This window comes from Schistosoma haematobium, chromosome ZW, assembly GCF_000699445.3.
Source record: "Schistosoma haematobium chromosome ZW, whole genome shotgun sequence".
Lineage (NCBI taxonomy): Eukaryota > Metazoa > Platyhelminthes > Trematoda > Strigeidida > Schistosomatidae > Schistosoma > Schistosoma haematobium.
This window is the reverse complement of record NC_067195.1, coordinates 14145787-14169332: the sequence shown is the minus strand read 5'-3', so window position 1 is coordinate 14169332 and position 23546 is coordinate 14145787. Positions and strand designations below refer to the sequence as shown.

The window sequence follows — 23546 nt, the reverse complement described above, 5'->3', positions numbered from 1 at the left end:
CACACTTTTCTTCATCTCAATATTCTGTGTGCTTCATATTTTACAGGATTGTTAATGACAATGATGATGCATAATTCATACAAGTCATCATCTCAGTTCAAAACATCTCTTGACAACTATCCAGAATTACAAACATATCAAGCAACGCCTGAAGAAAAATGCAAGACTATCGTCAACTCAATGTTCTATTTGCTGATTACAATTCTGATTGGAGTACCTTTATGGTTGAAAACTACTACACCATATCACGCTTCATTGCCTTATAATGAGATTCAAATATTAAGCTCGCGTAAAATTGAGATAACTGTACCAGTAAGTATGTGTTGAGCGAAATTTCATTTGGTGAATTGAGTCCGATGCGTTTATAATGGTTTTTTGTAACTTGTTGATGTGTTTAAAATGGAATAACATTGTTTAGTGATTATTTATTTATTTAAGATAAATGGGACTCTGAAAAGTTTAATTTCCGTCCAATTTATTTACAAAGTATAGATGTGCGTACTTGACTTTGTGGTTGCAGTAGTTGTATGGAGGGCATGGTATATATATATAATACCCGGTTGAAGAAACGGGGATGAGAATTGTAGCATACGACACGTTGGTTGAAAGACGAATACTCCAGGTGATGGACTACCTACTCTGCATTGGTAATTATATAAGAAGTGGTTGGAGGAGTTAATTTTTGACCATTAAAGCCCAGGTATTCAATACTCATTTCACTTCGATTTAGTTTCAAGATACCTCGGACAGTATTCCATAAACTCGGATCATGAGCACTGGTGGCACATATGGGAGAAGTCAAAGACAGATGACAGATGATGGGTCTCGGAAATAGGTGGGATTTGGTCGTGATTAAAATGGTGTTATTATGTTCAAATAGAGATATAAGTGATCTTGACTTCGAAGTTACCCACGCTAAAATGGATACGTCTGGAGTTATGTAAAAAATAAACTGGATTAGGAGGGTGGTGTTGGTAACACTGGATAATGTTTAATTATGGTCAGTCGCACACACCTCTTGCTAGTGGGTCTTTATTTGTTAACTCCGTAATTTTCAAAACTTGTCACTGACGACGGAAATCGGTGTAGCACGGTATGCTGTGTTATTTGTAGAGGGGATTTTTTCTAACACGCTCCTTCCGTTATGAGGAGATATCATCGCTGCAGGTGCTGGTTTTATCTGGAAAACACCACACTGTAGTTACAGATCTATGCACACGGGAGTACAACTTCACTTCTAGACCTTAAGTTTACTGCTTTCAGTTTTCAAACTCCAATCAACCTATCTGGTATGGTTTCAGCTAGTTTAGTTTTATTGAGTTATTTAATTATCAATTCCCAAACACCACGTCAAGGTAGTAGTAACAGTTTTGTCTATTTGACAATTTACCTAGTATCGTGAACTCTCGCTTGCACAGGTAAGCGCAGAACCCATTAGTTTACATCGATTAATTCGTGATTGTGTTGTAATTACTCAGTGATAGTTGTTTCAGATAAGGTTTTCTATTTGATGCACTAAAATGTTGACCCAAGGCTAAATTTTATTATTTAAGATATCCCAATGAAAGCAGCCAGTTGTAATCAATCTACATGAACAAACTGTATGTGTTAATTATGCAGCTAGATGAATAAGAAGTAGTTACCAGTTGGTGGAAACAAACTGAAGGAATGTAAAAATTAACGATAATAAAACTCCTACCATTGATGTGGTTGCAGTTAAACATGGTTTACCGAGGAAAAGACAATTTCACAAGTTATTTTAGTTCGACGGACGGATAAGGTGGAGGGTGAGATTGATAATTATATTAACAACTGTTCGTTAAACAAAAACTGAATACATGCGGCGTTTGTACTTCAACACCTATTCATCGTATCGATAAAGCAAAAACATAAGGATCGTTATTGAAACTTTTGTTTTTATGGTTAACTGATTATTCCTTGAAAGTATCATTACTATGTAGTTAGGTCATTTACCATACGGTGCTTTTGCTCATTTGCTTGGTCCCGATCAAGGTTTTACATATGTGTATATTAGCATTAAGAATAATAATAATAATATGTTGTCGCCACATGGAATATGCCAAATGATTCAGAGGCAGTTAAAAATATGATAAACTTCATTGTTACAAGCTGTTTTAAATAGGTTATTGTTTGTTTACTTCTATTTTCTTACCTCTCATCAGATCAATGTGCTCAATTTTCATGCTGAACTTGATGATCGAAGTCTACACCAAATCAGTGAAATATTTACCCGTTTTAATTTGGAGCAGCAAGCATTTACGGTGACAGATGGCTCTGATGAAATTTTAATGAATTATCATGTAAATACCAGACAAATGATGAATCATTTAGAAATCCGAACATATACAAAGTCGCTTTCAAATGATATTCTTAGCTTTTGGTTAACATTTGAAAAAAATTTAAGCTTATTGAATGCTTTCGATATAAAAGACACTCCGAAGAGCTTTGAAAAGTAAAGTAATATTTGAATAGTTTGAAAATTTGTAGGTTGTATCCGTTGCTTAACGATTTCAGTTGACGTACCCTTGGAAACGGGAGCGCGGTGAACAGCCATTTCCTCGTAGTTCCTTCCTAGCTATTTCCTCTTCCTCCCATTCAGTTATCTTGTGCCTCCTAATTTTCAGTGGTACCTCAACTGAGATCAATCTCCACAAAAGTCCTTCCATCGTTTTTGAAAATTAAATTAAGGAACTTAGTTGAAAAAGCCTAAATAGAAAAACGGTTTCAGCATCCATCAATAAAAAAATTTAACAGAAAATCTGGCATTATTCTTACGGACTGTCGTAGATTTACAGTCTGATTGATAGTATAGTGGGTAAATCTATTGACAAACATTTATCATTCCGTTCTGATGGTGATGTACAATTAAATCAAAGCGATCGTAATGACGCCATTGAATTGTTATCGTTCTGGAAGTTAAATTGAAGTGATTTTATGGAGGTTAGCTTAATTTGTGGGTTATATTCGTCACAAATTGATTTCAGTATACTTTTGAAAACTAAAGATCAGTGGATGGGTGTCTAATCATTGTATGACGCCTTTCAGTATTGCGCACTCACAACTCTAACCATGATTGGACTCGGGAACTGCGGGTCTCGTGGCTAACTCCTAGTCATTAAACTGTTAGGTCAGCTTCCAATCATTTGATACCATTGATGATAACTGTTCACTGCTGACATTATCTGTAAGAAATACAGCCTACTACTAGTTAATATCAGTAGTAGCGTTTAAATTCACCATACTTTTCAGGACAAGATTGATATATTTATTTCAATGGTTAAGATCATGAGTCAGTTGAAGCTAGACCACCATGGAAAACCTGGAAACACTGATATATTTATGTTTTGTTTTATTTAAAAGTTTGTAGCTTTTCGGATAAAAACGCTTAATGAATTAATTAACCTATAAGCTATTAAATAATTTCTAAATATACAATTTTATATTGAATCGCTTATTCATAGTGGAATACTGTATACAATTCAAATATTGATTGTAGAATTAGAACTCAAGAGTTATTGACATAAATAGGGTTTGTTGATTGATTCAACGAATAAACAAACATCATTTTTTAAGCAAGAGAATTAATGTTTTCTTGGTGTGGTTAAACATACCAGTTTAGATCACAATATTTTAATAAAGTGAACATTTTGCCATCATTTTAAAGGTAGTAGTAATTGTTGAACCCCACTCCTGAATTTTGTATCTCATTCCTGCTCCACATATATGCCGTACAATAACAAAACACTATGATAATATATCTGTGGCAGAACAGTATTAGCTTTATTTAATATAACTTTGTCAGTTTTTGTGAAATTTTTGCTGCATATATGTTACTTTGATTTTTTTTCTTAAAGAATCGTTTAATCTTGTCTATTAATAGTGAAATGGTGACTTAACGTATGACTTTTCAGTCTCACTTTTACCAGACATCAGTGTATATACCAGAAATTAACATTGAAATTTCATATAGTTTAACTAATATAAACCAGAGTTAGTAACAGTCTCGGCTCTGGATCTAATTACTACCAGTCATCACTGAAAATGAGTACATTGTAAGCTAACTATAAGTTATCATCCTATTTTGATTTCATAGCCCAGTGTTTCTTTGGTCACTTATATTATTGTTCCAGTTTTTGTCGTAAGCTTATCACACTTAATGGTTTAGCGTAACTTGTGAGGATTGATCACTTTGTCCATTTTTATCCATGCATACTCAATGCTTTATTCCTTCAACTTCAGTAGAATTGTTTCCTTATCCACTCAACTTACTGTTACAATAGAGTGAGACCATTCATAATTTTGTAAACATGGTGAGCGACAATATCAACAATTTTAGGAAACATTACTCCACACTCCATAAGAGTTTTGTCTAACATAAAAATAGGTCTTGAAATATTTAAGTAATTTGTCCATGGTCGTTATATTAATTCGTACCAGTAGCATGGATTGGTAGCTAATAACGCTTCGGCATTCGAACAAAATTTTCCTATAAAAGATATCTTCGCTAAAATACCTTTTATTTGGTATATCGCAGTTGGTGTTTTCCGCTTACCTATTTTATTCCCACCGACTTTGGATCGGCACTAACCTTTGAAGAGGTACAGACGAATAAATTAATATATTTGTAATATCCCAGTGAGTAGAAAAATTAAATTTTCTGACGTTTGGTGACTTGGTGTGAGCCACTTCTTCAGAGAATAAATAACCAAATCAAAATTAATCCAAGTTTAAATAGTATAAATCGAACAACAAGAATATTATGTGGTCAATCAAACGATAGGGCTGAAGAAATCAATGTTATGTCGTTTGGGTCAATGTGATTCATAAGCGACATGTATGTAAATTTGTGTATGTGTATGTTTGCACTGTTAAGGATGAAAAATGTGTGACCTTTATGGTGAGAAAGGATAGAGTTTAATTTGTAAGATAATAGTGTAAATTGTGAATAATATCAGACTAGGTGGCTAGAATAAGTCGTCCAAGTATGACGTATAGTAAGGCATTCTTTTCTATTGAGAGCAGTAAGATTAAGCATTATATAGAAAGCTTCAGCTACTCTCCTTTCCTTGTAATTGAAAAAACCTTTTTGTGGTATTTTGATATTTTTGAAATCGATTTGGTGGTCGATGAAAATTGCGTGGACTGATTTTGCCAATGTAATTTGGAGCTTATCCAGTTCTATGGGATTATCAGGTTTCTTTGTGTACCTAATATGTTCTTTGGCTCGAGTCAAGATTTCACGAGATATCTTCCCAATATAGAAGGTATCACAATCGACAAACCCAAATTTATATACACAGTTCTGTATTGACATGAAGGGGAATTTTTTCTTTTAAGCGAACTAAAGTATTTTGAAGTGTCTTCGTTGTTTTGTAATATACTTTAATTCTGTGTTGTTTTAAGATTGTTTGAAGTTCTTCTGTTGTGCCATGACAGTATAGTCAAACTGCAGTACCAATCCATGGTATTTCATTCGAATTACTATTATTACGCAATGAAACGTCTTGTTTTAATATACTTCTAATAATCTTCATAGAAAATTTATTAAATTGCAAGATGCTAATTACATTCTTTAGTTCCTTTTGTTCATCTTCTTCCGATGTGATAATCTTGTTAGCTCTTCTAAAAAGATTTAGGGCTAGCGAGATCTTTGCACTGAATGGGTGTGCTGAATTAAAATCAATATAACGATTAGAGTGTGTAGGTTTTCGGTAGATGGATAGATTTAAAATTCCATTTAGATTTCTTTTCACTAAGCAATCTAAAATGGTAGCTCACCATGTTCACTTTTATTCTCGTTAGTAAATTTGATGTGCGATTAAAGTGTATTGATCTGTTTTGAAAAGGATCTTAGATGCTCAATTTATTCGAAATTATCAAGTCAAACCTTGGTAATAATACCTAACTACAGATGAAGCTACACGCATACTTACATTGATAAAAATGTTTTCATTTCTTTATAACATTTAAATATTTATTGAATTTGATAAATGGCATTTATGTCAATGTTTTTTCTCCGCCTTCAATGCATAAGATGATTATGCGAATATTTTGGAATCTGAAACTTTTTTTTCTCTGGTGACAGTGTAACAATAACCGTATGGAATATTTCTGTGATTTCTGTTTATCATAAAAGTTCAGTATTTTATTCGATCAATAAAAATAGAATTGATTAGTTAGTTTTATCACGCTCTCAACTAATTAGATATTTATTTAGTATAGGGATAGTTTTTCACATATTATGATTACTTTTACAATCGATTGATCTGAATTAATAGTTTTATTTATTTGATTATGGTACGTGTATCCACCATCTTGTAAACCGACTTCTCAGTGCATTGATGTTATGTATGTATATTTTCATTTTAATTTAATTATTACAATACTTTACCATTTTGTCGTTGACAGCGATCATCTTATTGAACAAAGAAGAAACAGCAGTTCATCTGTTTATCATTTTCTATTATTACCAATGGTCAATATTGATAATTTATGGTTAGAGGGGATGAATTTTAACAAATCTACTACATCAGTGAAACCATTTTCAATTATTAGAAATTTATTACATTTGAATTTAATCTACATTTTTATTCCACCGACAATTATGTCAAGTGAAAATGGTCAACTTCCAGAGGTATTAGCATTACATATGAAATATTTATTAGATAATGTTTTGATACAAACCAATCATCTTATGGTAAGTAAAATTACTCTCTCATACATTTGCAATAGTAATTTTAGACTTAAATAATGTAAAAATTATGAAAATTTTTGAATTTTATGGTTTAAATTACAGACTGACCCCAGTACTAAATCATAATCGTATATTCACTAGTGACCAGTTTTGTGCGATAATCCCCTGTAGTTCTCTTGTGGTTGGTTTCGACTATGTTGTGTATGCAGCAATTACCTACAAATGACATTGGAAGATAGTTGGGAAATACTACGAATTGATGAAATTTACACATATAAGTCGTTGGATTTTGGTTCGGTGGTTCAAAGGTTAAACAGTGGTCGCATTATTTATTTGAACACAAATATTTGTACAAGAGGGCACCAAATATATATGCACCACACAAAACAATGAAAATGGTAAGAGAAAAAAGACGGTAAGAAGCGTAAAAAAATAGAACAATAACGACCAGACTGGTGTAAGGAAGTGTAATAATAATAATGGGGGGAACGGAAAGGTACAATCAGGAGAAATCTTTCAGCTAAGGAAGATACAACCACTTTTTATAAAGAAAGTAAAAGAAGTTCACAGCAGGATCGCCACTGGCTTCTATTCTGAGCCATATCTGATAACGTCTCTAGCCACTGTGTCGCACCATCTCTAGGACCCGAGCCAGGGATTCGTGAGGGACCAACACAAACCAGCCCTTTGCAGCTTTCTTTCATACTACGACACCATGTCATACACTGACCACCTCTCCGCTTTTTCCAACCAGTCCCAGAGTCGGCAAATAATGCACGACGTAGGATTCTCTGGCACGACATTCGTAGAACATGTCCAAGCCACCGCAGTCGATGTTTCAAGATGGTGACACCAATTGAATTATCGTCTCTGTGCCCGAACACACGATGCCGAACCTCTGTATTACTAACATGGTGTTGCCACTGGATGTCAGCAATCCTTCGGAGACAACGATGACCGAACACAGAGAGTCGTCTAACGTCCTCAACCTAGGAGAGGCCAGGTTTCACAAGCATAGAGCAAAACTGCTCTCACCGATGCGTTGTAGATCCGACCTTTTACAGCCAGACTGACATCATGAAGGCGTCGAAGATGGCCCAGATTGGCTTAAGCCGCTCTTGCTTTCACTATACGTGAATTGTTCTCATCACTCACGCCACCACCAGCAATTATGTAGCTACCCAGATGCACGAACTTCTCGACTACTTCTATCTGCTCACCATCCAGAGTGAGTACAGGATTAGAATCCTGCCAGTCTTGTAGAAGTACTTTGCACATCGAAGGTGCAAAGCACATACCATACCTACGGACACTGATTGCCAACTGATTAAGTGCGGATTGCATACCTTGGGCATTATCGCACAGTAAGACAATATCATCCGCATACTCAAGGTCGAGAAGTCTTTCTCCAGGCAACAGATTTACACCACCATTACTTACATTCATCAGAGCTGTTCCCAGAATGTCATCTATGGCAATGTTGAAGAGGAATGGTGAGATCGGGCAACCCTGTCTAACCCCACTGCTCGAATAGAACAATGGAGAGAGGTGGTTGTATGCCCTCACTCTGCTTGAGGTGTTTGTATATAGGGCCTTTAGGATGTTAATAAACTTCTCAGGCACACCCTTCTTCAATAGACAATCCCAGAGAACTGTCCTATCCAACGAATCGAAGGCAGCTCTGATGTCAAGAAACACTACGATTGTTGGACTGTGATAAGTATGACGGTGTTCTAACATTTGGCAGAGGGTGAAGATATGATCAATACATCCTCGACCAGAACGAAACCCAGCCTGCTCCTCGCGAGTCAATCTTTCTCAGGTTTTGAACAACCTACGAAGTATGACGGAAGCCAATAGCTTGGACACAATCGGAAGTAGACTTATCCCCTGATAGTTGTTACAGGAACGACGTGAACCGTTTTTAAAGATAGGGACAACTATCGACTCATTCCATGACGTTGGTACACTCTCTAGCTCCCACACCTTTGTAAACAATGTCGTCATTTCCTTAGTCAGAATGTCACCACCATCTTTAAAAAGAGCCGGAGGTAAGTCATCTGGGCCAGGTGATTTGTAGCGTTTAAAGAGTTGGAGTTCCTTGCAGACTTCCGCCTCATTTGGTGGATCAGTCGTCACCGGCCATGAAGGGCAGGACAGTCTGACCGATGTTGCCGGAGCAGCAGGCCAGTTGAACTGCCTTTCAAAGAACTCTGCCCATCGTCCAAGATAGTTTGTCATGTTTTTGTGTGCGGGCTGAGATACTGCCTGAGTGCCCAAACCGAAGCAGGTGGTTTCCTTTGGGGGCCACACCCCGAGCCTTTGACCTAGTGGTCTAACCCACAAGGCAGTGGAGCGTCGTGAGGAGATGCAGTCCCTTGGTAGCCGGTGACCTACGATTGGTTTTATACGCCACTTGTTCCCGCAGGATACTGGAGCCCATGTGCACCATTGATTTGGTTTGGGATCCGGTTAAAGCGCCGGACATTCGCTTTTCGTCCTCTCATTTTCGTATAAACACCGCCACGAGAAGGCAGTGAGTAGGACTTCCCTGGCAGAGGCTATATACGCGTGGCCGTGTGAGAGCATTTCTAGAGGGAGGGCGTGCTCACCCCACTCTAGGCCATACCAAGGCATTTGGGGGCGTGGCCACAAGACCTAAAAATCGTAGGTTCGATTCCCGATGAGGTTATGATTATGCATTGCTTAGGAATTTGATACTATGGTAAATCGATTATACAGTGCTTCCTGATCTGGGATGGTTGCCTATTTAAGGTCAGTTTATGATGGAAACTGCACAATGTGAGATGGTGGAGATTTGTAGCTCAGGTGGATGATTTTGGTGGAGTTTTGTTCTCTGAGCTGGATAGTTTGGTCGTGGAGCTTTCATCGTTCTTCTGAACGACATCATCAGCACAAACTTCAGATGTAATTTTGTTTCATAAGATTTAATAGTGGCTTATGAAATTATCTCTTGTGCTCGTGGTAGTTGTTACCACAGCTGAAAAATTTAATCTCCCACCGGTTCATTTCCGTGTTTCCTATTGATATCGTCAATAAGAAATCGCGATTGAATACGTAACTTGGTCAGGTTATTTTTGTAGAATGTTTCGTATAAATTACAGATTTAGTTTTGTATTATTATATTCATTCGCATACATGGAAGCTAAGTCTCTTACATTGTTTCGCCTCGTTATACATGAATTTGAAATTCTAATGAGTTTTCTTGTGGTTTACTTATTTGTAAATATCATTTAAGAGATTATTAGGTTTAATTAAATAGCCTATATATTTATGTGACAATCACCACTACTACTCAAATTTTCGTATCAAATTATATTATAATTTATTTCTAGCTTTTGGTCTTTTTAACTGAGGGGAATAAATGTTTCAGTATATATACTAATGTTATATCTGATTTTACTCACAAGTAGTTTGCATGATATACCTAATTACTTTCAACCATATATAAGCTCATCTGACTTCCAGCCATATATGACTATAAAAATTTGTTGACTGTTTGAAACATTTTTGGTTAAATGTATTCATCATTTTCACCTCTTATCATATTATACAAGCCAATATATAAACATATTTACCTGTACTTAAATGCTATATATACTGTTATGGTGAGTTTTATTCACTTGTATGATTTACTCCTATAAATCCCAAAAGATTCGTATTTTCTTTATATCATAAGATTTTATTAGAGTTATTTTAATTCTCCAGTTCGAAATTTATGTAAAAGGGAAACTATAAATTTTAACGATTATTTACATCTTTCTTATGAATGTTTAAAGCAATAAGTGTTCGCTTTGACGCAGTTTTAATATGTTTGACTTGGGATTATATCTGTTTAACTTTTTATAAGATATAGTATATTTTAAGCCTAATTCTTTTGTTTTCTATGGTTTCCTGAAACAAATAGTTTGTGTCATTTGCGAACGTTGTTATGTAGTCGCGGTTATGTAAAAGTTTTATTTAGTTGTTACTGTACATTAAATTTAATAAACTACTTTCTCGTCTGCAAGTGGGCTGGTATTGAAATATCTGCTTTCGAAATCCCATTTAGAAACTTGTACAAAAATACGATAATCCTGCAAATTTGTCTCCTGGTCAGTACAATCAAATCTCGAAAATTATAGATAAACCATTGTCTGTATCTAGTATGTACGATGTAACTGTTACAGTGCTTACACTCGATGATTCTGTTTCACAATTAGTAGAAGAATCTAATGAAATATCGGTTTGGACTAACGAAATGTTGATAAATCCTATACCATGGTTAAAAGCACACGTAGGATCAGCTTTTAAAAATTGGTCGCCTTTTGTTCAAGTCGATTTCTATTCACAGAGACTTTATGGAGTTAGTGCTGAACTGTTGAAAAAAAGGTAAGTATCATTATATGTTGGACCACTTTATCAAAAATAGACTATCTACCAATGGGATCCCGTATAATAGATAATTTTTAGGTATCGTTACCAAGGTTTGACTTCAAATAAATTGAATGTTGGTTAGATTGTTGCTAATAAAAATGATGTATTTTTAACATCCCAATGACGTTTCATGAATTCATCGGAGAATAAATAAACAAATTAAACTAACCCAAGTTTAAATAGTACAAATAAATAAAACAGATATATAGTACGATCAGTCAAAAAATAGGTTTAGCCAAGTCAATATCATGTCACTTTTGTCTTCATGAAAAAGACTCTCTTACATACTTTTACTAAACTGATCAATACGCTCTCATCCCATAATTATTTTACTTGCAAGAATGAAAATAAACACAGTCAGTTCTCATTTTCACACTACTCAATTAAAAGGAAGTGAATTGAAGCTCTGAATCTAACCATCTACAGAAAACTAACACTATCGGATCGTCATATTAACTTCAATTCGGCACTTTGATTCAGTTCAAAAATCTTTCTGACCATAAATCTTTTTAGAAAAGCAAACAACATTACATCTGAAATGGATAAACAAAAGCACATAATTAACATCTTACAATTCAATAATTTTCCTATGAAAATTATTATAAAAATGCATTAAAACGAGATTATTTACTGCTAAACAATAGTTTGAAAGAAGCACCATGGATTGATACTGTATTTTACCATGCCGCCACGGTACAACAGAAGAACTCCAAAGAGTCTTAAAACAATACAGAATCATAGCATACTACAAAACAACCACCATTCTTCAAACTGCTTCAGTTCATATAAAGGATAAGATTCACTTTAAGTCAACACAGAATTGCGTTTACAAATTAGATTATGTCGATAGTGGTACCTTCTGTATCGGAGAGTCATCTCGTGTAATCTTGATTCAAGCCATCTTAGGTACACAAAAAGCCACCTAATGATCCTGTAGAACCTGAAAGAATCCGAATTGAATCTGTTATAGGAGTGCATAATATCTTCAATAACCATCAAGTCGATGTTAAGAATATCAAAATAATAGAAAATAGCTTTTCCAGCTGCGAAGAATTGCCAGTAGCTGAAGCTTTCCATATATTGCTGAATCCCATAGGCCTCAATAGAATAGAAGGCCTTGGACGACCATCTATTGAGCTGCCATATCTGATTCTATTCACATCTCACACTATTACCATACATACAAATTCAATTCTATCCTTTCTTATTACATGTATCAAGTTTTTCATCCATTAACAGACACAAATATATAAGTATGTCTTACATAAATTACCTTGACCTGAGTGAAACGACATCAACTTGGTCAAACTCGTTTGTTTTGATTGACTGAGTCACGAAACAGGAAATTTCGTGGTGTTCACTCCGGATATATCTTTACAGTTTAACAGCTAGGTGTGCTCGGACTACCTAGATGTATTTTCCATTATGGTATCAGAATTATGTAACTGCTTGGTATGTATCTGTCATTTTGGGGAATATATATTCATAGAACTGCAAGCACCATTTTTTCGAGTTCGACAGACATATCGCTGATTTATAAATATGACTTCAGTTGAAATACCGATTATTACGTTTGAACACTTGTGGAATATTTGAGTCTTATTTACTGTGATAAGTTTTAATAAACATTGTTTCATTCTGCCAATCTCAACAGCTATATGTCATGGGCGACAATAAATTTTTCGGCTTTTGTAGTCTAATCCTCGTTATAACTTGCTGATTTATCAGGTTATGTGGAATGCTTGTAATTAAGCTTAGTTTACAATATAGTTGTCATTACTGACAGATAAATGCCGCTTTTCATTGTTTCATTTCAATAATATGACATGCATTAAGTAAAGGTGGATGGGAATTCGGCAAAATACTGACCGATGCTGGATTTGAATAGTTAGTAGGCAAAGACTGAAACTGAACATCAAGTTTTCCTGTGGACGACAACTGATAATCCTCTGTTTTGCTTTACAACTTCTATATGTTCATACTATCTTTTTGTTGAGTACCCTGGACATTTAACACGGTTTTATTAATTAACTGGAATACATCGACAACCAAAACAGCTGAATATTGATATTCCAAACGGTGAGAAGAGCGATAATCACAATGTGGCCATACGTAGAGAAGTCCCTCTCGAATTGCTACTATGCAATCATATTTTTATAGCCTTCTACAGGGGATCCGCACCCCCTGTCTTGGTGTGGTGTGGTTTTCCTACAAAATGAAAGGTTGGAAATAGAAATCAGACGCTAAAATTCGGTTGGTAGATACAGATGTCTAAACTATGGAGGTTAAAATTTGTGATTCCAAAGCAGTGGTACATAATGGCTTCTAGATCCGAAGCGAACGAATAGTGTGCAAACCTACTGTGGAATTCCCTGTTCTGATGATATCTCAATGCATTATGGATTATGTACTTAAGTAAAAGACTTGGTGTATATTTCTCTAAGCAAACCGCTTGTTTCTCTTTAAGAGCTCAGGTAATAACTCCTCATGTATCGCACAGTTTTGGTGCTCATTTCTACACAAAACTGATGTTTTACGGCAAAGCGATCTGTAATTAGGTTTCTGAGCGAAGCAGATAAGTATCTAGCATTAAGACTGTTATGATACGTAAAAGACTAACTTCACTGTAATGTGCTCTAGATTTCACACTTAACAGATGGTTACCTTGGCTCAGGTAATCTGGTCTTCAATTGTTGGTCAGAACTTTGTATCATATGATCTAGTCTGTGAGAATCATTTTCTGAATGACTTAAACTTGAATCATATTTTTGATATCATTTCAGATATTGGGCATTTTCACAGTCCACATATGAGAGATAGAAATCCTAATCAATGATATGATGAATCAAACAGTTCCGAAGTCATTAGAGAACTTCAGTGTGATGTCACTTTCACAGTCAGAAAATTCACATCCTATCCAAAGTTATCTTGATAGCTATAAAGCGTGTATACAAGCATTCTGTCAAAATGGTTTGCAGGAGAATTAAGCCGTGATAAATCATATTTTGTTATTTATACATCAAAATGCACATTCATTTCGAAAATGGTAGAATGGGTCTCATTTATTTCAATATAGCAGTTAGTAAATTCTCATTTGTAACCAGTACGTACTCTAGTCACAACTACCGAATCAGAACTAGATAAAGAGAGCACAGTGCATGCACACTCCAATGTATTGTATTGGACTAGTGAGATTAAGGCTTTGGTAGTAATGGGAAGTAGAACAGCTTAATGATACAAATAAGATTTCTAGAGGATTATGTACTCGAATAATCCTCGCCAACTGTAGCGGAAACAATTCAAAACTAGGAGATTGTTATTTTTTCAACTGAAAATTATATTTTAACTTAGTAGCTTATATCTTTATGAGATGTCTGCCATAAATATGATTTGTTTCGAACTGATTTCTTTGTTTTGTAAGGCTTACTTAATCTCATCAAAAAAAAGCAATTTGAATTATAACGATAACTTTTACTCTGTCTGTTTAAATTATATTTTACTTAATTCTCTTTCTAGTCAATTGTCGAAAACCAGAAACTATACATTTTATTCTCAAGGTGATATATCCAATCTGATTAATTATTTAGAATCATTTTTGGGACCTCCTCAAACAGCGTATGCAGATAATCTCGATGTGGCTCGTTCTAATCCAGGTCTACATCTTTTTTTGTTATTAAATACTTTTAAAAGAAATAATTCACACGGAGTTGACTGTCCCTTACCTTTAAGATTTCATATATCATCATATTCATCTGTAGTAATAACCGACTATGCACTTGTACCTCAATGGGGTGGTCTACTTTCTATTGATGCTTCTGATTGTATGACAAGGACTGGATCAACCAAGATGATTGCACAAAAAATTATTTATGTGATACGTTCAATATTAGGTTTTCCACAAATCAAAGAAATGTATTTTGATCGGGATGAGGATAATAGTCACACCTATCATATTCAATCTAACATGGACTTAAATGGTCAAACAACGAATTGGGAGGTTTGTTTTTTCTTATAAATTTATATCTTTAAAACACTATGTTGACAAAGTTTTATTTAGCTTAGATGTGGAGTGGCTGAAAATTATTGCTTTAGCATGGTTTTTACTAATTTCTGCATTATTTGGCTTATGAAGCATTTCTTTTAATTTACATTGGTTGATTTGGCTATTTTGCTTGTAACCAGGTTGACTATGAAGTGTACTCAACATGCACTACCTATCAGACATGACTTACATTTCCTGTCGGTATAATTGGTATTTATGAATTACTTTAACTCATCAGTTGCCTAGACAGAAAGCCAATCACCTTCCTCACAAAAAACGACAGATTGAATTTCGCTTCGGAATCTTGAAGCAACTCAAAATTTTTTGGGTTCATAGATAATCTGTTGAATATACCTTATAAGTTCAATCCTTACAGAAGAATATTCTTAAATACAGAAATAGATGAGCAGTCACCCGACTAATTTCCATGAGTCTATGCAGACTGCAGAAACTTGTGTGATTTCTTGGGAGGAAAGTCATGATCCCTACATGAATCTTATAGGTATGTTCAGTGAATTTGTTTTTTTACTGGCCTACATGTAGAGTCTCAGAGTTCAAAAGCTCGTTTTTATCATGTTTCGTTATTATACCTTTTAGTAACTTCTATCTGTTACCGTCTTCACTTAGTATGTTCTATCGAGTACTGTGCACATGTTCACTTCATAACGTGCCTTAAAAACTTGTAAGTTTCTTAGGGCTTCATAGCGAGTTCAAATCTTAGTGAATCACATGACTAGGACATGTCTTTTAATTTTGTTTGTTTACAGCTTAACTTGTGGTTTCTTCGACGAACTATTGAATGTCTTACTGAGACAAAACGAACTATTGAATCATTAATAAACATACTACAACGCCTTCCAAACATGATTATACGAGATGATGTTGCTCATGAAGTATATCATTCATGTTCGAATTGGTCATTAGCTCTTGATAATCTCAAAAAACCAGATGAAATAAACAATTCAGCGTCGTCACACAACGAGATTATGTGCTCCTTCGGTGTTACATTCCAATATGCACATAATGCTTTAATTTCTTCAAATGGCGCGTTTTTCGACCACAGCCTGCTTGGTCTTTTATATTTCGAGGTGAGTAAGCTTTTTATTATTATCGCCGTCTAGAACGGTTGGTAAAAGCATGTCAAATTATGGAATGCTCACCTTACCAAGTACCTGGGAACCACTTATTAGATTCAATGTAACCCAATGCTTTACTATATTAAATCTAGTGAATAATACGGAGTCACTATACCCCTTAAACCTTAGGAATGCAAAATCACCTTTTACGGAGGGAAGATGTGATTTTTGGGGAATTAGCCTTTAAAATTAAATTGTACGTCTTTTTGACAGGTGTGCAAACGCATAATTATTATTTACCTTTTGTTGTGTAGGTATTCTTGTGTAACTGGAACTCCGTATTGTAGTGAGATCTTTGCTAATCTTAAGACTGTCTAAATTATTTGTGGTTAATGAATTTAACCATAGTGCCCAAGCTTCTTTCTGTCACACTAGCACACACTATTGTAAGTGGTATTTATTGAAACACATTGATACAAAGGGGTAACAAAATGTATATGCGCCACACAAAGTAGTTATCAATAAATTTTTTTTCTCCAAGGATTTTGTCGGAGTGCCCAAACCATAGAATGCGGTCTTGGGTGCCACTCCCCGAACTTTCGACCAAGAGGTTTAATCCACGATGCAGTGGAGCAACGCTGGGAGTTGCGGTTTCATGGCAGCCGGTGATCAAGAATAGGTTTGGACGCTATTTGTCCTCTCAGGATCCTGGAGTCTATGAGAATCGTTAGTTTGGAATCAGGGTTCTCCAACTCTGCTAAGTTGGCTTCATAAATAATCTGCTTGATATACCTTCCAAGTTCAATCCTTACAGAAGAATATTCTTAAATACAGAAAAAGATGAGTAGTCATCCGACTACTTACTTCCGTGAGTTTATGCAGACTGCAGAAGCTTGTGTGATTTCTTGGGAGGAAAGTCATGATCCGTGCATGAACCTGGTTTAAGTGCTGGACATTCGCTCTCGTCTTCTCGATTTCGTAAACAACGACCACGCAACGAAATGGTGGTGAGTAGAACTTCCACAGTAGTGACTAAATACACATGGTCATATGATGGCATTTCAAGAGGAAGAGCAGACTCTCCCCACTTTCGACCGTACCAGGGGGAACAATACAATTGGGGTTTGTAGCCATCCCTTACGATTCAACATTTGATTGAGAATCTTGGTCGTCGACCTTACGGCAGAACAAAAATCACATTCAAATCTACTGAGCGTTGCGAAAACGTCAAAGTAGTGTTCTTTGAGTGCTTTCATTCTGATTATCACATAAATAACTAGTTTCTGAAGATTTACCTACTCGCTTAATAATTACACAATTTATTTTTTGTAGGATGACCAAAAATATGGTATTTATACGCCGCTTTTCGTACCAATTGGTTTCGCCTTATTCCTGTCAACGTATCGAATATTTAAACTAGTATTCCGTCACAAAAACTAATAGGAAACATTTTTTATTTTATAATATTTGTTCGTAACGGTAAAAATAAAGTATCTATACAACTACGTCCCACCAGTTTTCTAGCTGTTAGTTATCCATCTGTACATTTGAAAAAATGGGTATTGAAGAAACCAGTTAACTAATTACGGAAAATCATGATTATATAATGGAAATTATGAGCATATAAGAGTCTTCAAATCATCCTTAAAATGATCATAATCTTGGTTGAAGAGAACACTTTCTGTCTTCTTGCTTATCGTCCTGTTGGAGGTTGCTTCGAAAACCTCGCGCCTACTTTGATTTATTTGTTTTGCAAGTTTTATTAGTTCAGGATTGACTTTGCTGATATTTTTAGGTTTGACAGAACCGCACTTGTCAGGTTTGGACTGAGAGTCTGTAAAATAATTCAGGAAAAAAAGTTTACCTTGGATACGTTCACATAAACAAATTTATTGCACTGCTAAGTTAAAGGTGTTTACTTTCAATTCTCTCTCTCTCTCTCTCTCTCTCTCTATATATATATATATATATATATATATATATATATATATATATATATATATAATGTTTGGATCACCATTGTATTCAAGACTGGTAAATTCTTGATGATACACCATGAACATCTGTCAATTGTAGAGAAGTTGCATGATTGCTATGATGAATCCGAATAAATAATGTTCAACTTAGCCGGAGCTACTTCTGTATTTGTAATGGTTGTTTGGATGCACGCACATGCAGCTAAAGTCTTGGATTCCACTGCTAGCCACAATGGACTTAATTCTGAAGTCTTCAACAGTGAACGACTAGGTGATTATCAGCTGTTTTTAGTTATAAAAACCACTGTGAAGGACAGCTTTCGGATCTTCTTAGCGTTTACATCATTTTTAGTTGTTTCACGTCGTCTTAGTTACCAATGACACTCGTTTTGGATTATACACTACTTGAATGGGACAGTGGTGTTCCTTCTTCAAAGATTCCGGTTTTACTTGTGGTTACTCACCAAAGCTTCACGAACATCAATCTCACGTGTCAAGGAATGCTCATAGATGATGTTTTGCAAGAGGTAATTGTCAAAGCCGACTTACCAAAAGATAATGGTGGGTAGCGCGGTAAGTACTGGTGTCACGGCGTATGTATGTCCTGCGATAAACGACACATATAGCTGTCTATAGTGTCGCTTCTTAACATGACAGGCGTTCATTCCCGGAAGCATTCGAGTGGGAACAGACAAATAACCTTATAATAAAACATAATCTTAGCGTTATCTGAGAAAGCAATGTTTGACCACTGAAAAGTTGGTCATTTTCTAGAGTTGAGGAAACTGGATAACTTGCTTTGAGGACAATGTAGGAGGTGGGAGTAAGTAAACTGGTGTTTTGGCATTCAAGACATTTGGCCAACTACTCGTACTCTAGATCGGGCCTTGTAAGCTAAGGAACAGCATATTATATCACAACTAAATAGCTTGAAACCTTTGAATGAACAAATGTATAGCTATTAAGGTGGTTGCCGTCACGTTTGACGCACCTGCTCGTTCAGAAGTTAAATACAGTTACAACGGAGAAGCAGGCTATGATATGCATGTAGTAGTGGGTTATTTCATTGAAGGAAGGATGATATTTTTAAACGATGAATATCGCGAACTGATGACAGTTTTCATTAACAAAGTCAACCAACTCACACCATGGACGTTCTAATTTTGAGACACTTCCAATCAATATGGTTTCAAGATTCCCTTCAGATCCAATGCACTTGGGATATTTATGTGTAATGAAGAAAAAAGTCTGTTTATGGGTAGATTCCTCATAAAGAACTTGGAGTGTGAATAAAACTATTATCACGGGCATATGTTATTCTTGAGTTGTGTTGAAAGTACTTCAGACTTTCAGCATAAATGTCGTACATTAGATTTTGTATCTGTATGGGTAGCGACAGTGTTTATTGTCCTCTTTATAGTCCTTAAAAATACATCACCACCACCTCCGTACTTAAATTCTAGATGTCTAGCATTAGCGCAAACGCGTCTTAAGTTTTGCAGCAGTGTGACAGGTTCAGTTAGAAAACATTTGTGTGATTTTCTTAGAGAATGTGAATATTAGCTTCAATAATACTTCGACGCCTAATCAAAGCTCGTGAAGAGCAGATTAGAGAAAACCAGGCCGGTTTTCGACCTGGACGTGGTTGTATAGATCAGATATTCACACTACGTCAGGTTCTAGAACACAGACACACGTTCAGACGCCCCACAATCGTAGTATTTCTCGACCTTAAGGCGGCATTCGACTCTGTTGATCGTGAGGTTCTATGGCAGTGTTTGTCACTGAAAGGAGTACCAAAGAAGTACATTAACCTTATAAAGGCTCTCTACTCGAACACAACTGGTCGAGTGAGAGCTTATGGCGAACTGTCATCAGAATTGATTACCTCAAGTGGTGTTCGTCAGGGCTGCCCACTCTCCTCATTCTTGTTCAACTTTGTGGTGGACGTACTTTTAGAGATAACACTCTCCTCATCTAAATTTCCAGGTGTTGAACTTTTACCGGGAGGTTCACTTGTTGACTTAGAATATGCAGATGACATAGTTTTATTTGGTGAAGACGCTGACAAAATGCAGAGTCTTCTGACCACTCTAAGCAACAATGCAAGCATGTTCGGGATGCGATTCTCTCCCTCGAAATGCAAAATGTTGCTTCAGGATTGGGTTGCATCGACACCCGAACTAGTGATAGGGAGTGAAGTAGTTGAGCGTGTCGACCGCTTCACTTATCTTGGAAGTCACATCAGCCCTTGTGGTTTAGTGTGTGACGAAATCTCAGCACGGATACAGAAGGCTCGATTAGCTTTTGCCAACTTGCGTCATTTATGGCGTAGGCGAGATATCTGTCTATCAACCAAAGGACGTGTTTACTGCGCAGCAGTTCGTTCCGTCCTACTTTATGGCAGTGAAACATGGCCGGTAAGAGTAGAGGATATCCGTAGGCTACTAGTATTTGATCATAGGTGTCTTCGAAACATTGCTCGTATATCATGGGACCATCGAGTAAGTAACACAGTTGTTAGGAAACGGGTACTAGGTAAGGGTGGCAAATCAATTGATGAAGTAGTGAAACTTCATCAGTTGAGATGGCTGGGATATGTGTTACGTATGCCCAACGACCGACTGCCTCGACGTGCTATGTTCAGTGGTATAGGAGTAGGTTGGAAGAAAGCTAGGGGCGGCCAGACCAAAACATGGCACAAGTCCATGAAGTCACTGACAAGTGAACTGAGTCATGTTGGTAGGTGTAGACTACCTGGTTGAGGACCGCGAGATGATAGCAACCGATGGTTAGAGACCCTGAATGACATGGGTCAAAATCGTTTGCAATGGCGCAGGTGCATCCACTCTCTGTGTTCTCCCAAATTCTAATCTTCTGAATTCTTCATGTCCCTTTTTTCCTCTTTCCAAATTTATTTCACTGGATTATACTCTTTAAATAACATCTCCAAACCCTAATCTTCCCGATTACTGCTTATACTCTTATTACCTCTACCACTACGGGATTTGAATCGACAACTGCATCTCTGTGCTAATGTGGTGTGGCAACTCGAACTGATGTACGTACGTACGAAGTTCTACGTTGTTACTGACTGACTGAACACTTAGTTTATAGCGTACATTCGTTAACGTTATTTTGCAAGATCCGCTATCAGCTTTTCCATTCGAGTCTTATATGAGATACTAAAAAAATAGTACATAGCTTTTAGCCTATGGCTAAGTAAGCAAATCACAGTTATGCAGAAGAGATAATTTCCTGTAGTAGGCTTCAAGTTATCATTTCGGCAACTACAGCAGACACGTACGACTGTAAGAAACAAAAAAATACTTCTAAGGATACTACTACAACTATAACTATACTACTATAACTTCATTTAAGCCGGATAATGTAGTAATGATACATGAAAACCTGGGGTAATCACTGATATCAAGGAAAAAAGAATTAATTAGATCTAGAGCTTTCACTGACCTGCTAGATCATTTCACGGGACTCACTGAACTCACCAAAGCACTGAGTGACATGAGATCAGCTGCAAGTCACAAAAGAAATATGAGAAATACGTTGAAGTGGCAACTTTTTATTGCTGTTCAATAGCTGTAGTGTTCAGTCTTGACGAGCTGCCGTAATTCTCGTTTTACGTTGCCAGTTGTAGATAAAAAAATTGATATATGAAGCTGAAAATTCTAAATAATTAGCGCGTAACCTGTTAACTGTAACTTTTTTGCGGATTTTCGTCAGTGACAGTGGAGTTTTGCATGTACAACGAGGAGGTGCGATGTCATTTCTTGTAAATAAGTGTTACTAACCATGTATAATTTTCTAAATCGAGTCCACTGTATCTAAACGTTCGTCTTGTGGTGTAAATAACGGCTAACATAGAAGACATTTAGGATAAGAGCATATAAGTGTGCGTTAACTGAAACGAAAATCAGACTAATAACCAGCTCAAAGTATACAAAATCCAGTTGGAGAATTCCGACCTAACGCCTAAAGCATTTAAAATTCCTATTCTTTGTTCGATTCACTTTCATATATTGGCTTTTCTGTCTTATGTTGACCTATCGGTTTAAAGATGACATGTTAATCTGTAGGGATTAACCTGTCGTGCTACGTAGCACCTAATTAGGTAACAACATGCTACTCTACCAGACACAGTATGCTACAACCTTTGAGTCTGGAAAAAAATAACTTACCATTTTTACTTGAAAATATTTTCCAAGTAACTTTTTTGGAATGACGTTTTTGGTATAATTCATTGCGAAGACGTTTCAGTTGGCCTCTACTTTGGTTCTTCCTACTGGACTTACATCGTACCTGAGAACTGTGCAAAACGTCATGAAAGATTACCTCAGGTCTCCGAAACTCAGGCAGAGCTGTAACAATAGCAATTTGACTTAATGCTTTTTTCAGTAATGACTTCATGAAAACCAAACGCCCGCCTCCCCAGTTTGCGTTTCGAGAATGGCCTAGGAAATATTCTTCGTGTAAGATCCAATATACCATTTTATTATTCGCAATCTTAAATAGACCGAATGATTTCTTTGATCTTGCTTCTTAATTATTCAGTACGGTTTCAGGTCTTTATTATTATTCAATGAAAGGTAGTCCAGTTAATGGATTACACAAACTCTTATCAGTTTCGTAGCTGTGTGGATTTTTACATGTTTTAATTTGAGCTAGTTCGGTTATCTCAGGGCAGAAACCTTTTCGGATACCAGCAGCTATCATGTCATCAAGCAAGAGGTTGACTGGTTGATCCCAATGTGAAGAAAAAGCGAAAATTCAAGCATTAGGAAATGATCGTTTCTCTTTCAGATCATCTAGCCTGAGTGCAGTTTCTTTGATCTGATTGGAAATATATTTTTCTCCATGAAGTTTGGGATCCAAGATAAACATGGGTAAGTGAAACCTATCTTCGCAGCTGTATCCATGATTACATGAAGTTTTGAGTCGAATGCTCCTAGTCAAAAGATAATACATGGACCGTTATTGTTTGGTCCGAATAGGTCGTCCAACTGTCCCGTGATATGGAAAGATTCGACGAGAAACATGTGATATTTGGAAAAACCCCAGGTGTGGTTGCTGTAATCTGGTCTGTCTATCGGAGCAACAGTAGCATGATTCTGTCAGCTAACTAAAGCTTTGTGTTTCGGCTTTGAAGCGATTGTTAATTTGTGTCGTCACTTCATCTCGCTTTTTACCTACCCTATCGAATGGGAAATGTTCCATCCCTTGCATACTCACTTTTTCGTCCGTGATATTGGAGGAAGGACACGCCTAATTTAGTACTATAATCT

At 36.2% G+C, this 23546-nt stretch overlaps 1 protein-coding gene across 1 annotated transcript; it reads right to left on the bottom strand.

Moving 5' to 3' along the window:
• Positions 1 to 17707: 17707 nt before the first annotated feature.
• MS3_00002825 (uncharacterized protein) lies at positions 17708 to 22671 on the bottom strand (the record flags this gene model as incomplete). Its single annotated transcript, XM_035732610.2, has 2 exons — positions 17708 to 18134; positions 22443 to 22671. 2 exons carry the CDS (start codon positions 22669 to 22671, stop codon positions 17884 to 17886), a joined length of 480 nt encoding a protein of 159 aa, XP_035586967.1. The 3' UTR covers positions 17708 to 17883.
• Positions 22672 to 23546: the final 875 nt, after the last annotated feature.